Source organism: Lynx canadensis, chromosome D4 (genome assembly GCF_007474595.2).
Source record: "Lynx canadensis isolate LIC74 chromosome D4, mLynCan4.pri.v2, whole genome shotgun sequence".
In the NCBI taxonomy this organism is placed as follows: domain Eukaryota; kingdom Metazoa; phylum Chordata; class Mammalia; order Carnivora; family Felidae; genus Lynx; species Lynx canadensis.
Window position 1 is genome coordinate 76,030,701 of NC_044315.2, and position 17,034 is coordinate 76,047,734.

The following is a 17,034-nucleotide window of genomic DNA, read 5'->3' on the forward strand; positions in this document are numbered from 1 at the left end:
ATACCAAGTCATTACAGCTTTAGTGAGTAGCATGGCTTTGTGTGTCTCTATGTATGGCAGGCAGGATTTACTGCAGATAATGTGGTCAAGGAAGGCCTTTTTCGGGAGACGAAGTGACATGTAATTCAACACGTAAAGGAGAACAAGGAGCCATCATGGGAACAAGGACGGGCAAATCCCGGAGAAGTCCATCCTGGGGAAAGGGAAGAAGCAGAGGCCTTGAGGAAGGAAAAAAGCGCTACATCCTAGCAAGAGTGCGTGGGGATGATGAGTAAAGGGCCAGTGTCCGAGATAAAGACTTACTTTGCTCTCGCACTGGAATGCCGTGAATAGGAAGGTGACAAAGTGGCAACCCCAGGCCGGATTGCTCGGGTGAAGACTGCTACCCCAGAGAGTACCGGCCAGGCTCCTCCACCTCCAGTCAAGCACGGACAGTGAGCTAGACACATCTTGTGCTCTTTACATGTTTCAGTCCATCGAATCCTCACGATCCTATGCAAAGGGTCCTATCGTGATTCCATTTTACAGGTGAAAAATTGTAACTCAGGGAGATTAAGAGATTTGCCCAAGGCCACCTACCCACCTGAGGGGAGGGGTTGGAGTGGAGGCGAAGACTTCCTTCCGTCTGATCTAATTTTAAGGCCTAATTTTCAACTGTGTATGTGAGGTGGTGGGTGGGAAGGGGCAAGTGGATTCGCGACGTCTCTACTGCCTTCCCCGCTGCTGACCTCTGACGACGGAGTCATCAAGAAAGCCTGACATGAGCACATGATGACCTTGTGAAAAATTCAAAGCGCTTCCTCATCTACCACTCATTTTAATCTTTGTGACCACATGGGGAGGTAGAACTAATTATCTCCACTTTCTGGATCAATCAGCTCCATTTCACGGATGAGAAAGATGAGTGTGAAGCACCTTCCCTGGGGGGTCTGCAGGCCACAGGCTGGGTCCATCCCCAGCGTGCTTCCCATGACAAACAGGGCTGCCGTTAGTGCGAAGGCCCTCTTGCACTCATATTCTGACAGGTCCATTTGTGTGATGCACAAGGACAGGGATAGCACGTGGGGCGAGGGCAGAGGAGGGTGGGTGTTAGAGGCAGCTTGGGTACAAATGTCAGCTCTCTTTCTCCTTGTCATGTAATTTTGGGCAAAATGTTTACCCCTTTAAGCTCCAGTTTTCCCACCAATGAAACAGGAGGTGATGACGATGATGATGGTGATACCAGATCCACAGGATTATGGCAAGGATTAAATGAGATAGCACACCCAACATCATCCTTAGCATGGTTCCTGGCACACAGGGAGTGCTCAGTCAACTATTACTCTCCCCGCTACTGCTATTATCCAGGAAGTACCAGAGGCACTGAGAATCAGGACTTTGGTGTAGTCTTAATCCCCACCTCAGAAGTGCTCAATTCTCATAGCACAGAGTTTAACCTTTCCATTTCACAGATGAGAACATCAAGGCAGAGGTGGAAGAACTGGCTCTGGGTCTCACTGGGAGCAAGTGTGGGAACTGTTGTCTGACTCCTGACCTCAGGCTTTTTCTTCACAATGCTTTCCCTTCTCTAGGGCCCTGGTTTTCCTTTTACTCCTCTCCTCCAACTCCACCCATCCCTGCTAAGAAGGAACCCCTCTCCTCCCCCAAGCCTCTGGCCCCACCATGGATGTTGGCATGTGGTTGTAGTACCCAGGCTCCCTTGGCATTCTTTTCAGAGAGCTGAGGCCAGGGAGGTGAAGGACGGGCCTGGGGCAAGCCTCTGAATGTGTGGGAATGAGCCCCCCTCCCCGGGAATTGGGCCTGGCTGCCACTGCATGTTTGCTCAGGACCCTTTGGCAGTCATCCATGGTTTGAGAAAGGCAAAGCAGCCAAGACAAGACAGAGGCTAATTACCTTGGGTAATAGGAAATTGAGGAGCGGTGACAAGAAGGGTATCTAGGCCTCTAGCCAGGCAAGGGCAGGGAAGACCATGGATGCCTAGCCCGGCCTGACCCATCCACTGTGAGTGGAGATTCCTTCTCAGGGTCACTCTCCAGTTCCAACAACCCAAGGGTGCAGGAGTTGGCCACACTGTCAGACCTTCTGGGGACCCTCTCCTCTGCTTCTCTTTGTTTGTTTTCATTCAAAAGCAAAACAAATGAAACAAACAAGGAAATTCAATTTAGACAGGGCCCAAATGCTGAGGTTTCTGTTTTGCTACACCAGGGTGAGCTTAGGACAGAGAATCAGCCTTGACTTTCCCTCCCCCAATTGGTCTCAACCAAGTGGTGCTTTGTAAAACTACATGGATAAAGGGGCTGCAAAAGTAATTTGCCTTCCTTGGTGGACTGAAGAGAGGGAGTAGAGATTCAGAGAGAGAGAGAGAGAAAGACAGAATGAGAGAGACGGAGAGAAAGAGAGAGAGAGAGAGAGAGAGAGAGAGAGAGAGAGAGACACGAAGAGAGAGGAACCCACACTCAAATAAGAAACAGGACAGAGAAACTGAGGTACACACACAACAACAGAAGAGAATAACAAAGAGAAAGGCAAAGTCAGAATGACTGGGAGAATGGCAGATAGACACAGACAGCAAGCTATGAAGAATAGACTTACACAGAGAATGAATGAAAGGCAGGAGAGATGAACAGAGACACAAGGAGGCACAGTGGGGTAAAAACAAGTGAGAGAGGGAGAAAAGCAGGAAGGACAGGAGCCCAGGAGGAGAAGAAGGGAGAGAAAGAAAGAGAAGAAATCTCGTGGCAAAAGTATGCATTCTCTGAACTCTCAAGCTGGGGTGGATCTAACACACCTTCACTTTGAAGGTGCCCGAACTGCAGAACAAGAAAGGGACATGAACGTTTAGCCCAAGGTCCCAGAGATGGAAGTGGTGGTAGTGAGATGTGAATGCAGACCTCCTGCCTGAGAGACTGGCCCTCTCCACCTGAATCCTATTATATCTCTGCGGGGGGATGGGGGATTTGGTGCCCTGTGCTTAATTAAAACTCAGGGGTGTGGGCTCATGCTCTCTTTTCATTCTATTTCATTCCCAAAGGATCCTGGGCCAGTAGCACCTCAACCTGCTCCATAGGAAATGGCTCTCCCTTGGTTGTCCTTGGAAGAGACACAGATACCAAGTGATGGAGTCAAGAAGAACAAAGCAGTAACTATATGCAAGGCATTTTGGTCAACCCCTGTCTGCGGAGTTTGTCACTTACTGCTCTTCCTTTTAACCCCGTGGTATGAGAACAATTACCAGCTCCCTATTTCCAGAGGAAGACACTGTTGCATCGAGCAGTGAGAAATGACTTTCCCCAGGGCAGGTCACGAGTAGAGGGCAGAATCAGGATTTGCACCCAGTTTAGTCTGTCCCCAAAGCCCATGCTCTTCCTACTTCCATAGACAGCCTTTTTGACCCAAGAGTAAGAAAACTGATTTTGGTAAGGAATGAGCAAGCAGAAAATAAGAAGCCCCAAGAACTGACAATGGAACTATTTTAAAACTCGTGACCGTGTTGGTCAGACTTCATGGAAGGAGAGTCACCAATAGGATGAGAGATGGGTCCAAACCACACCCTGGGATCCTTGTCGAAGCAGCCCAGATTCCACAGCCATTTAATAAAATCAGTTTTGAAAATAAAAGAAAGAAGTGTTCAGAGTTAGGAATGACAAACTCATGACAAATACATTTCCAGGACAGAAGAAGAAAGGATGGTCCCACTTAAAGACATGGCAAGGGGGTCATGGGTGTTAAGCAGTAAGGGAAAGAAAAGGTGAGGGAAAACCACCATCATCTTGAAAGGATTCGACTGATTTGTCAGCTCTCAGGGTTAATTGCTTTTGGGGTTCCATAAGACATTTCATTGCTCTCTACATAACAGGCCTGTAGGATTCCAGACTGCCTAATGCCCAGACTCTACAATGTCACCCAGAGACAGGGTTACTACTTGTTTCTCACTGGATAGGAACCACCTTCCAGGGCTCTGGCCCTCTCTGCTAGATGTTATCCCAGTAGTTGGTGAATGGACGGGGAGGGGATTAAAATTAACCATTAGCCCAACAAGGACAACAAGAACAACAGTGATAACAGCTAACACTTCTTACGCTCTTACTGGGAACTCATCACCAAGTGGAGAGCTTTTGTGCACTAGCTTATCAAATCCACTTCAGGTCCCAGTGCATCAGACACTGTTATTATCTACATTTTCACAGAGGAGGACATGGAAGCTCAGAAGGTTGACAGGCTCACTAGGTGTCACACAGCTGGTAAGTGCAGGGTAGAGATGTGAACCCAGATCTGTCTGCCTCCAGTCTATATGCTTAATGAGGGACAAAGGGACCAGAAGCCAGTCATCATGAAATCTTTCAAAAATGTTACTTTCTTCACATAATCAGTTTTCAGAGTTGGAAAAGGCTTCAGAGCTCTTAATCTAGTCACATACATTTAATAGATGCGGTGGTCCTGGACACCCAGAGGTTGGTGTCAGCACTTACTGATTAAGAGGCAGTGGAGTCATGCTCTCAAGATCTGGATCCCAGGTCAGCACTTAAGGCTTGAGGCAAATGCTACTTCCTCTGGCAGGTTTGCCAAGATGTCCCACCAGAAGAGATTTGATAGCCTGTTGTATTTTGGGGATTCCATTTCCAGAGCTCTCACTGTCCCCAATTGATTTTGCTATTCTGTACAAAGTAAAACTTGGATCCCAACATCTACAAGATAGTCAGTGGCAGAGCCAGGGTCAGAGACCCAATCTCTAGCTTATAGGGATATTCCTGAGTTTGGTGCATGAATGTGTTGGGTGTTACCAATGATCCTGAATATGTTGGATATTCTAAAGTATGCCATGGTCTTTAGAAAAGTCATGGCCTTCCAGAGGAAGTGGGGATGGGATACGGTTTGGAGGTGAAAGAGATTCACATTGTGAAGGGGTTAATACTTACTGAGCACATACATACTGTGCTGAGGTGTTTTTTGTTTAATTCTCATGTGCCTCTGCAAACTAGGTTTTATTATTACTGTTGTACTGAGGCTTATAGAGGTAAAGGATGACATAACTAAAAATGTCAAAGCCAGATCGGAATTCACGGTCTGTGGCCTTTCATACCACCATTAAGTTCTAAGTTATTTGAGAATAGAACCCTTGTCGTAGTCACATTCATACCTGCATTTCTTAGCTCAGTACCAAGTCATAGGAACTCTTCAGAAAATGTCTGCTGAATAAGTAAATGAGTTATGAGTGAATGAATGCATAAAAATGGAATGAATGAAAGAAGTGATGAATAAATAAGTGAATGAATGATGGAGTATAAGAGAGGAAGAACAGATATATGGATGAATGAGATAGATGGATGGAGAAAGGGAAGAAGGGGGAGAGAAAGGGATGGAAGGAGGGATGGATTAATGATTGGGTAAAGGATGGATAAATGAATGGATCACTGAGTAAATAAAAGAAAAACATAACTGAGTTCAATAATTTGTGGATAATGCCCTCCTTGTTAATAACTTCAGCTTTCTAGGCTAAGGGAGGTGCCCTATAGTTTTGTAACTAGGGTACATGAAGAAAGCTTGTCTCTAGAACTCTATATTATAGCTTTTGATGGATGCATCTCAATGTGGCAAATGCTCACCGAGGGGAGAACAAAAGAAGAACGAGCCCCTTTGCTAAGATTAACAGATGAGCCTCAGAATGACTTCCTTTTGTATCACTAGAAGTTTGGATGCAGTAACTCTAATATATGTTGTGAAGGAGTGATAATGGCACTATTTCTAAGGAGGGGGAAGCTGAATCTAATAAAACTAACAACAACAAATATATATATACATACGTACATATATATACATACATACATATATATATGTCATATATATACGCTGCATGCATACATACTTCAGATATACGAACCTAAGTATTTTTTCAGAGGGGATATCATGGAATTGAGAAAAGAACGCCAGGCAGGGACTCCTATCCCAGCCCTCCTTGCTAACTCACCACTTTTCCTCTCTGGGCTGCAGATTATTCATCACTAGAAGAAATGCTTTTGTGTTCCTGGCCTCCCTGGGCCCTCCAGCACTAACCCTGTGTGATTCTGTGGCCTATTGTGGCCACACTTCTCCAATGGATACTTCCAAACCTTAGCATCTGAAGGTGCACATACAGGCTGTCTATAAAACGCTTGGCTGCCTGGACAGATTACTCATGCCTTGCCTCCCAGACTTGAAATCATCTTGTTTCACATCCCCCACGCACCCAGCACATCTTACTTGTAGAGACCGTCGGGCTCCAGACACTTGAAGATGACGGAGTAGATACTGACTTCAGGGACCTCTCCATGGCTTCGACCAGCTGCTACACAAGATGTGCCCAGGCCAGAGAGTAAGTCATCGGCAAAACTCAGGAATTCTCCTGGAGGGAGACAAAGAAAGATGAGCTCCCCAGCTCAGGCCTTGGTGAGCAAACATCCTTGCTGCTGTCCAAACCCAAGAAATGTCTGGATACCATTATCAGGAGGATTAGTGGGCAAAGCAAGCATAGCATATGAATGACACAGAATAGTATCTAGCCTTAATGTCTCTTTGTTTAAATTTATGCCTGAATTTTCCCAACTGTAAAGTGGGCATACTAATATCTGCCTTTATAAAATTGTAGGAAGGCTCAAATGAGGTAAATTATTGTGCAATAAAAATATACGAAAAGGCAAAAGGTGCATCGTGCTTTCTGTCCAGACTAACTATTCTGGTCTTATTGCTGCCATTAACTTTCTCTTAACTACTTGAGCAAGATCTTCCTTCCGGGAACTGCATTCTCCTTGCTGGTGTAACAAAGGAGTTGGACCAAGGATGTAAGATAGGTTTCCTATTACATGGTCACTCTTACGCATGAAGTGGAGTCATGAAGTATCCTGTTCTGGATTCTGGATTCATGAAGCGGCTCATGGATTCAGGAAGTGTTATGTTGGTTCTGGATTCGTGAAGTGTTATGTTGAGATGTACAGAGACCTGGTCCAACTAAGGGGGAAAAAGTTCCATGCCTGATAAGTGATGGCCATGGGACAGGAAGGGACAGTGGAAGAACAGGAGCCTCGAACTCCATGATTTCTAAAAATCAATCTAGACACTGGATTTTAGGAAGCAGCTGAAGTTTAGTAGAAATAGACCTAACTAAAAGGAATAACTGGACATTTAAAATCTCAGGTTCTACTTTTAGCTCTGTTAAGAATTTGCTGGATGGCTTTGGGCAACCAAATTCCCATCTCTGTGCCTTAGCTTTGTCTTCTGTAGAGTGAAAGTGGTAGGATCACTATTAGAGCTTTTGAAAAAAGAAAATAAAAACATAGATGTGCACAAAGATTAAGATAGATGGATAAACGTTACAGTACCATTTAAACCAGGATGAATTTAGAAACAACTAAATGTTCAATGATATAGAAATAGCAGTATCATTAATAGTTCAGTGATGCAATGGAACATTTTATAGCCATTAAAAACAAGATTGTGGAAGCATATGAAGTTATATGAAAAGATATTAAGTTAAAAGACAGGTTACACTATTACAGAATAATCTAACTTTTGGTGGAAATTTTACATGTTTATCTATTTAAAAAGAGAAGGAAGAAATTACAAAAAAAATGTACAATAGTGGCTTTGTCTGGAAAGTGAGATCATGGGTATTTTTCTCTCTTATTTTTGCTTATCTCTGTTTTTTTTTTTAATCATCGATAATGGACATGTATTACTTTTGTAACAAAGAAAAAATCAATAAAAAATTACTTAAAAATAGACAAAATAAATGAACCAGGCTAAATGGCCTCTTAAAGTTCCCTTCCAATTCTAAAATTGGATGATTTAGGAGCAAAACAAACACGTGGATTATTTTATACCACACAGTATGGAATGATTTGAAGCATCCTTACCATTCATTCCTTCTCCTTCTTGTCTAATATGGAATGCCTCACACTCTCTTCTCATTTATTCTTTTTTTTTTAAATTTTTTTTTCAACATTTATTTATTTTTGGGACAGAGAGAGAGACAGAGCATGAACGGGGGAGGGGCAGAGAGAGGGAGACACAGAATCGGAAACAGGCTCCAGGCTCCGAGCCATCAGCCCAGAGCCTGACGCGGGGCTCGAACTCACGGACCGCGAGATCGTGACCTGGCTGAAGTCGGACGCTTAACCGACTGCGCCACCCAGGCGCCCCTCTTCTCATTTATTCTTAATAACGACAAGAGGAAGAAGTCCATTCGACTAAATCCTCTCCACTTGATGTTAAGGACAATCAAATATATTGGAACCAACATGGAACAGTAATAATATTGGCCAAGTGCCTGAGAAGGCTGTGACCCAAGGAGGCCACAGAGCTCTTCTCTACCACGGAACTGGTAAAGCCAAATATATAGATCACAGCCTGCTGGTGTTTCAAAGAAAAGTTTCATTCTTCACTCACAGGTGAATGATGTAACACTTGTCTGACTGAACTGTCTGGAAAGCCCTAGCATTTCAGGTAAACAACCGTTCGATAACGTACTTGTCCGTAGGGTCCAATAGAGCAGATCTGATTGTAGTGTTCTTTGTTTTCTATTTTTTTGCAAAGACATCTACAGTGCATAGACTTGATACGTAGGTGCCAGAGGGAAGCATGTGAACCAGGCTGATGTCAGCAACATGCAAGTTCACCTGCTATTGTCAGACAGCCTTGGGACTGAATTCTACTTCCACCATTTATTGCAAGTCTCCTAACCTCTGAAAGTCTCAGTTTTCCCTTCTGTAATACGGGATCAGTAACTGTTACTGAGTTTGGAGTCCAGAATGAAAGAATCTAAGAAGAGATTCTTAGACCGGCAGTCATCTAGAACCAGCAGTTGGAAACCGAAAAGGTAAATGAAAGCTTTATTCATCAAGGATGTTGGCATCCCCTATTTCTTTCACAGGCCTCTAATGTCAGCTTCTTCCACAGTAAAATCATAAACAGACAATGTCTCTCTTCCAATACCTACCAAAGCAGAGCAACATATACGGTGAAAAATGAAGAAAAGGGGGAAAAACATAGAATTACTCACTGGAGTAAGGGCTTTGTCTCTCGTGGTTTCTTAGGATTTTAAGTTTGGCAACTTACATTTGTTTTCTCTGAGCTTGGATCCATGTCTGTCTGCTTCTCAATTTGTTTCTAGATAGCCATTGAAAGAGTTGGCCCCTCATGAGGGAATTCAGGATTTCTGTGGCCAGTATTAACGGTCTTCAAGCCAAAATATGGCTGACATTCATTCACAAATGGGCATAGCTTTCCAGATGTTTCAATGCATTTCAGAACAATTGGACCCTGGATAAAAGCTTTATAACATGCCTGACAGGTCAGTAAGACAGGCACACAGCTCTAAGGTTTAAGATTTAGTTCGAAGGAAGAAACTGGATAGCATGGAACACATAACTAGTCATATGGAGGACAGTATAAGGACATACAGCACCCAGTTGTATTCGGGACTGCATAGACATGATGACCTTTGCATGGAAAGTGTCAAAAGGAAAGGAAATGACACAGTGCCAACTCTTCTTTGTTTCATTTAATCATCACAGCATCCAATCCTAAGGAGTTAAATGTCAGCATCTCTGTTGTAAAGCTGGGATTAAGCTCACAAATTTCAGGAGGGACAGAGCTGAGATTTGAACCTGTATCCTCCTAACTGGAAAGCCATACTTTTTCTTTTATACTATGCTGCCTCCTAGAGAAAGTTTAAAAACAACAGTGTTCAAAAGTGAGGTTTTCAATTCTGTTCAGTTTGCAATTGAAGCGTGTCACTCTCTTAGCTTGGGGAGTGAAACAATGAAAGAAATATTTCCTGACCTACAGTTTGTAGTGTGACAAGAGGAAGGGTTCTGAAAGACAAGAACAGACCGACAGAGTAAGTTGTAAGATCGCTTTTCTTGGCACTGTCTTCCAGAAGGTTTAAATGTAATTTCGATGGAGACAGGTGAATGAGGGGATCCTTCACTTCCTCACCTGTTGGAAGGGGTCCTAAGGAAGATCTTCTCTGTGTACAAATGCAAATCAGTGCAGTTCAACACATGCACTGGGGCTCCACAATACCCCAAGTCTGGCAATGGGACAATCAAATGAACAATACTACTGGGCAGTGGTTAAGAGGCTGGGCTCTGAATTTACACTGCTTAAGGTTAAATTCTGGTTCACCCCCACTTATGGCTTGCCTCAGGCAGGTTCTTTGATTCCCTCCATCTATCTCCTCATATGTAAAACAGATAGAATCATAGTATCTAACGTACAATGTTGTGAATATCATATAAAATATTGCATCTATTGCTTACAAATCAATTAGCACCGTGTCTGACATACAATAAGGGTTCAAAGATATGTTAACTATTGTGTTAATTATCGTTTTCGATAACACTGTCATCATATCAGAGGAGAGAAGATAAGGGCCCTTAGAACTTTTTTTTTTTTTTTTTGGTCCAATCTTTTATCCTGTCCTTTTCCAGGTGACAATTGAGGCTTAGAGAAGGAAAGTATCATGTCCATGGCCATACGCAAAGTGGGAGGTCCGCTTGGAACAAACATTTCATCTCTTGGCCCTTACAGCCTGTGTGGCAATTCCTATTAGCCTCTGAGATAAACCCGCTGAGACCTGAAGACTTTGCTCTGAACTTCTGACCAACTACCTTCAACATGAACGTGAGCTAGATTTACTTTGTGCCAGGCACTGTGCGAGACACACAGTTCCACCCTGCCATCTTCTTAAACTTGGACTCCCCTGAGAAAGATAAAAAGCCCAGGAGAGACAGAAGTAGTTCAAGAGGTTTCCAACACGTGCTATATTCTAGCAGTGGCTTGCCCGTCAGGACATGCAGAACTCCAGGGTGGAGAAGGAGAGGCAGACGTGGTGGGGGCTGAAGTCTGTCTCCTCTGTGCCCACACCAACTTCAAGCCAGATCAATGCCAGTTTGATCTATTGTATATACTGATGGTCACGTTTTATTTAAGTTGGGGACAAAAAACTGTTCTAAAAATATTGGCTTATAAGTTTTACTGCTTAAAATGTTTGAATCCTAAAACCCTGCCACATTCTCTGGTAGAAGAAATACAGAGGTTCAGGAATGTTGCACCCCACCCCCCAACCCCCAATTCAAGGCTTCACAGCCACTCTGGGGCAGAGTCGAGGATCAAACCTATTTGCTTCTGAGCTCCATGTGCCTTCCACTAGGAAACTCTGCCCAGGTTAGGCTACCCCTGTCCCCTCCTCTCTGGTATGTTATGGCTGTGTGGCAGGACCCTCCTAGACGGGGCTGCTGTTGCCACTGCCTAGCCCATGCCTGTCCAAGATTCTAACATTCTTTCTCTGTTTTTCTTTCCTTGAAAACAGATAGGGAGTTGGGAGTCGCTGTACAGGAATGTGCCTGTTCCCCATTATGGCTCTTCTGGGGCTGTAACCCGAGTGGGCTTGGGCCAGACCCCCACACACTGCTTCATCCACTCAGACTCGAGCCTTGCTCTCATTACGATCCACAGCGGAGGTCAATCACAAATTCTGCCGGAGATTCAGAACCAACCCAACAAAGCACAGTAATTTTTCGAAAGGCCCCACCCCCTGCCTCAATCCCTTCTCCTTTTATCACTCCCTCAAATCCCCTGCCTCCTCGTTTCCCCCCTCTCTCCCCTTCTCCCCTCACCCCCTCACTTCTGATTGAGTTGAGGTCACAGTCAAAGTCGGCCACAAGAGCAAATTGAAAACAGGCTGGGGGGGGGTGGTGGGGGGAGAAAAAGCAGCAAAGAAATTCCAAAATGGAAGGGGCGGGAGTAGTGAGTTATTTAGCCCAGGTGGGGAGAAAGGTCCCCGCTCCAGCCTCCACGCTCTTTTCAGGAAACGCCAGGGGGATTTGGAGGCAGCTTCGGGCCTGGTCTCTCTCTAACCTGAGGATGCTTCTTGCTGTGGTGCCAAGGAGAAGCAGGGCTCTGCATTTCCCACCATTCCTTTAGTTGGGCCAATGTAGAAATTCATTCAGAGACCTTGTCACGACAAGATGCATTTTTTTCAGGGCCTCACATTATCAGCTGCCATTGGTTTGTTTCTTCACAAACACGGTACTTGAAATCTGAGGAGCCAGTGTCTGGTTCCTACCTCGAGCATAATGGCAGTACGAGGTGGAGGAAAGAGAGTGGGTTTGTGGGGGCAGATGAAGGACCCGGTTTTGAAGCCAGCCTCCACCACTTAGGAACTATACTATCTACGGATGGATGATTAAGCTCTCTGAGACTGCTTCTTCATCATCAGAGAATCAGGTGAGGAACAAATAATTTATGTGGTATGCCTGCTACATGGATGGTTTACCAATGTCCGTGCTCCGCCAGTCCTGCTACCGTATGTCCATTTCCATCAGGTCACAGCAATTTGTCTGACAGCCAAATTTTTAGTGGTGAAACTCAGCTACTTTGAGATACATTATATAATATCTAACTCCCTAGAACTTTTTTTGTTTTTAAAGGAAGCAATATTTAAGAAGGTTGAGGGAAGAAGGATGGAAGGTAGGCAAAGAGGAGAGAGGGAAAGGAAATGTCTATTTCACTCTTATCGTATGGCAGGTATTTTTTTTAACATTGCCCTGATTAAACATTGAAAACAGCCCCATTGTGATTTTCAGTACAATCTAAAGATTTGGGTTAACCACGCTTTTACAAATGAGGAAACAGGTTGAAAGAAGGCTAAGAAACTTGCCTAATGGGATCCCATGCTTTTCCTACTGCACATTTACCAACAGACTAGGAGATGCTGTTTCAGCAGGATTTGTGTTTTGGTCACCTCTGTGTCCTCAGTGCCCAGCATAAGGCTGGCCATGCAGAGATGTGTGGGACTCTAGAAAACCAGATGTCAGTGGTTGAAGCCTGGATCCACACCCCATCTCCCCAACAATGGCATCGGGCATTAGAACTCTCTTTTGGGAGAACCAGGATGCCTCCTGGGTGACCTCTTTTAGGAATGCATAGGACTCGCATGATATAAAAGAGAAGGGACTGCCAAAAAATGATTCTTTTTTTTTTTTTCAATTTTATTTTTTTATTTTTTTTTATTTTTTTTTATTTTTTATTTTATTTTTTTATATATATGAAATTTATTGACAAATTGGTTTCCATACAACACCCAGTGCTCATCCCAAAAGGTGCCCTCCTCAATACCCATCACCCACCCTCCCCTCCCTCCCACCCCCCATCAACCCTCAGTTTGTTCTCAGTTTCCAAAAAATGATTCTGAAAATGCCAATGGTGGTCTAGCAAATACCTACCATAAGTTCCTATGTGCCAAAAGTCATGTGAAGGGACTTCTGGCTCATCTCCACGCAAGTCCTCGAGTGAACCATCCATCGATTGGACCAGCTTTAAACCCATGCCTCCTTCTACTAACAGCGCACGAGTTTTCCACTGGAGAACCAGCTCTCCCCTAATGTCAACCTATATGATTTCGGTGGAGCTAAGGCCTACTCCTTCCTCCAGAGATGGGCATGTGGTCAGCGACCCGATATTCCATGTCAGAGGCCAACGAGAGATGAACAAGTGACTCAAGCCTGATCAATCGGACTAACTCCTGGGACAGAGTCCAAGTCCTGATGATGACATCATTTGAAACCTTGGATCAGTTGGGTCTGTAGTTAGATATCCTCTTGGATATTTCAAATACATGAGTCAGTATTTTCCCTTTTCTGCCAAAGTACTTTCCATTTGTTTTCAGTTACTTGCAACCAGGAGCCTTACCAGACACAAATCCTATGAGGTAGATTTTATGATTGCCATTTTATATGAAAAAAAAAAAAAAAGCTTACAGGTCTCAAGCAGATTGCCTAAGGTCACACTTCATCTAAATAACAAGGCTGAACTTCAAATCCATAGCTGTCAGACTCCAAAATCTGAGCCTTTCCCATCATAAAACACTGCCTTGGGCAAGAGATACAAAGATTCTATTATTCAACAAAAATCACTGAGAATTTCCAATTCCTATTTCCTCTAGTCCTGTTTTCCAACCTCATTGCCTACATTATCTTCCTCACTAACTCATTCCAGCAATACTGGTATTCTTCTGAGGAAGAATGCCATGCATTCTCTAACCACAGGGTCTTTGCACCTATGGCTTCCATCTCTGGAGAGCTCTTCCCTGTGTTTTTTGCATAATCATTCCTTCTCCTTACCCAGATGATTACTTAAATGTTACTTCCTCAGAAAGGCCTTCTCCAGCCACTCAGTCTCATCTAATCCCTTTCTATCCCCCTTTTCTACTTTCTCTTCATAAACCTTATCAATCTTTCTCATATATTGATGAATTATTGTATTGTCTGTATACCCCACTATGAGCCCCATGGGGAAAGGACTTTGATCACTTACCACAGCAACTGTACATAGCAGATTCTCCATAAATATTTACTGTGTACTGTGACCTGAGGTGATGGCTGGCAACACAACGTGAAGAAGAATGTCTAAGTTTACGTGCCCTGGGAACCAGAGACTAAAAGAAGGGTCTGGGTGCAGATGGTTATTCCGAGAAGCATGCATGGGAGAGAGGAAAGAATCAAATAAGGAAAAAGAAACATCAATATAGAAGTGCATGATGAAGTCTACTGCCATGAATCATAGGAACGCCATTCTACAGGGACCTTCTAAGAAGGGAACTAGATGTCTCCCAGAATCGTTTGGCTGAAAGCTGGGAGCTAGAGAGCATACCACCTGATTCCTGATAACCACTGGTTGAGAACCTCCCCGTGAAAAGTTCCCCATGCCTTTTTTTTTTTTAAGCTGTGCATGTACATGAGCCTAGGGAGCTCCCTTGGTCCTGTATAACAGCATGATGAGGCAGAAAGTGGAAGCTTGCTTTTGAGGTCACTATCAGTATAAGGTGAGCCTTGGTGTAGACAGTACTACCACCACTGCTGTGGCTAAAATATCCAGGACCAAGCGGGTATAGTATAGCCCAAGAGGTGTCTGCTACAAAGACCCAAGTCCTGTGTTTGAGAAATTCACAGAAAGAGCAACTGACATGCCTTGTTCACTGAGGTCTAGGACAGACGCAACTGGGTAACCCAACTGGTGAAACAGTCCACAGACAATTATTAAATACCCACTAGGTTCCAAGGAAAGGACTACCCACTATGGACAGAGCACTGGGCCACCCTTTCCCTGTGGTGCTCATGGCTTAGCAAGGCAGATTTGCAATGGTTGCTTTTATGAGCAACCCACCAAAGAGTCCTGCAACTTATTATTAATATGGAATTTAATAATATTAACCTCAGTATTAATATGCACTTGGCCAATAGAGACTGCCCTTTGCTACCGCTGGATTAATCAGGGCCAAACAAGCCCTCGTCATCCCCACCATCTCGAGGACAAATGATGCTAATGCATTTGGCCAGAGTGGGTATTGCTAACATGTGTGAGGAGAGCTGATCTGGGGGGCAGGCTTGTGGAGGAGGAGCAAAGTGGAAAGACAGCCAAGGTCCCCTCGCCATCACTCTCTGAGGACCATGGTGCTTGTTTACTGCCCTCACAGCACGCATCAACAGAAGCTTTGCTTTTCTTCCTTGTCTTTTTTTTTAACTTGCATTCCTAAATGTTACACTATGGTGAAGTGGAAAGAACCGAATGTACAAAATGTGCTTCTCATCAGAGTCTCCGTTCCCCTAACACTTCCAACTTTGTCTGGGCCGAGCACTTCATTCAACGTCTCCCTCTCTGGGTAAAGAGGCAGAAACATTGTGTGCTGACAGTGGGTCCTAATAGCCCCTCTGACCGCAAGTCTGATGAAACAGTATACAGTCTGGTGGAGCTGGGGTTACTATTCTCATTCTATCCAGAAGAGAGGTGCAGAGAGTTGGGGCAAGTGGCCCAACCACACACCTACTGCACGGTGAAGCTAGCACTTGAACCCAGATCGATCCAATCCCAGAGCCTGTGATTTTTCTTAATTGTTCTGTTTCTACGGACCTCAGTCTCCTTGTCTTAGATGAGGATGTCATTATCTACTCTGGAAGAGGGACATGAGGAGTGAATTCAATTAAGTCCATAAAAAAATGTAAAAGTGCTTTATTATCTGCAAACTGTGATGTGTATCTAAGGGGTTGTTGGTGAGGTAAATCCACAGAATAACAGGCAAGAGGATGAAAATGTCAGATGGGTTCTGCTTCTGGAGTTAGAAGGAGGGAAAGGAGGCCACCTTAAGGGAGGAACTGAGGTATGTTGGTGTTCAGCCCAAAGGACACACAAAATGGAATGATGATGAACCTTTACCAACCTGGAAACATACTCATCAGTGGCAAAGAGGAATTTGTATCCCAAGAAGGGGAAAGGCATTGTGCTGGATGAGGGTGCTATAACGCAGGGCAAGTTAGGACTCCTGGGGCTGGAGCTTCCAGAACTCTTAGTCCTGGAAAGTGGGCTTCTCTTACTTCAGTTCAGCTAAAGTCCTATTGCCTCAGAGCCTTCTGCATCACCCTATCTAAAGCAGACATAGGCTGCCTACTCTCAATTAGTCTTCATAGAACTCTTGATTTTCTTTTAAGCACCTGTAGTTACTATGTTCATTTATTTATTTTCATCTGATTACTAAAACATGAGCTCAGAAGGCTTATCCATCTCGTTCCATCTTTTTCATGGTTTCTGTTTAGCAAAGAGTGGGGGACAGAGTAACCATTCACTAAGGATTCACTGAATACATTGGGGAGAGGTGAGGCCTGAGAGGCAATCAACTAATGACTCAGCCACGACTTTGCAAACATGTGGAGACAGCCTGTTGTTTTTGCTCATACCTGATATCTTTCCAAAAGCTTTCCTTGGCCACCCTTCCATCCAGCAAGGATGAGGTACCTCCTATGAGTTCCCATAGTGCCTTCACTTCCACCACTGTGGTCCTTAACCCATTGTCCTGCAACCAACTGTTTAGTGTCTCCCTCCCCCAGGACTTATGGAAAGGGACCTGGCCTGTCTTATTCACCATCTGAGCCCTATGCTGGGGTGTGTGGAATGATTAAGTAGATGAATGAGCATGGCTTCCTTCCCAGCTGGAAGCAGGCCCGCTAT

The 17,034-nt window shown here is 44.3% G+C and overlaps 1 protein-coding gene across 1 annotated transcript in view; it reads right to left on the reverse strand.

Annotated features, from left to right (window-relative positions):
- Positions 1 to 17,034, reverse strand: part of ASTN2 (astrotactin 2) — a 754,139-nt gene that overhangs the window by 47,638 nt on the left and 689,467 nt on the right. The window contains exon 19 of the mRNA XM_032595525.1: positions 6,238 to 6,379. Coding sequence (XP_032451416.1) covers positions 6,238 to 6,379 — 142 coding nt within the window. The remainder of the gene's footprint in view (positions 1 to 6,237; positions 6,380 to 17,034) is intronic.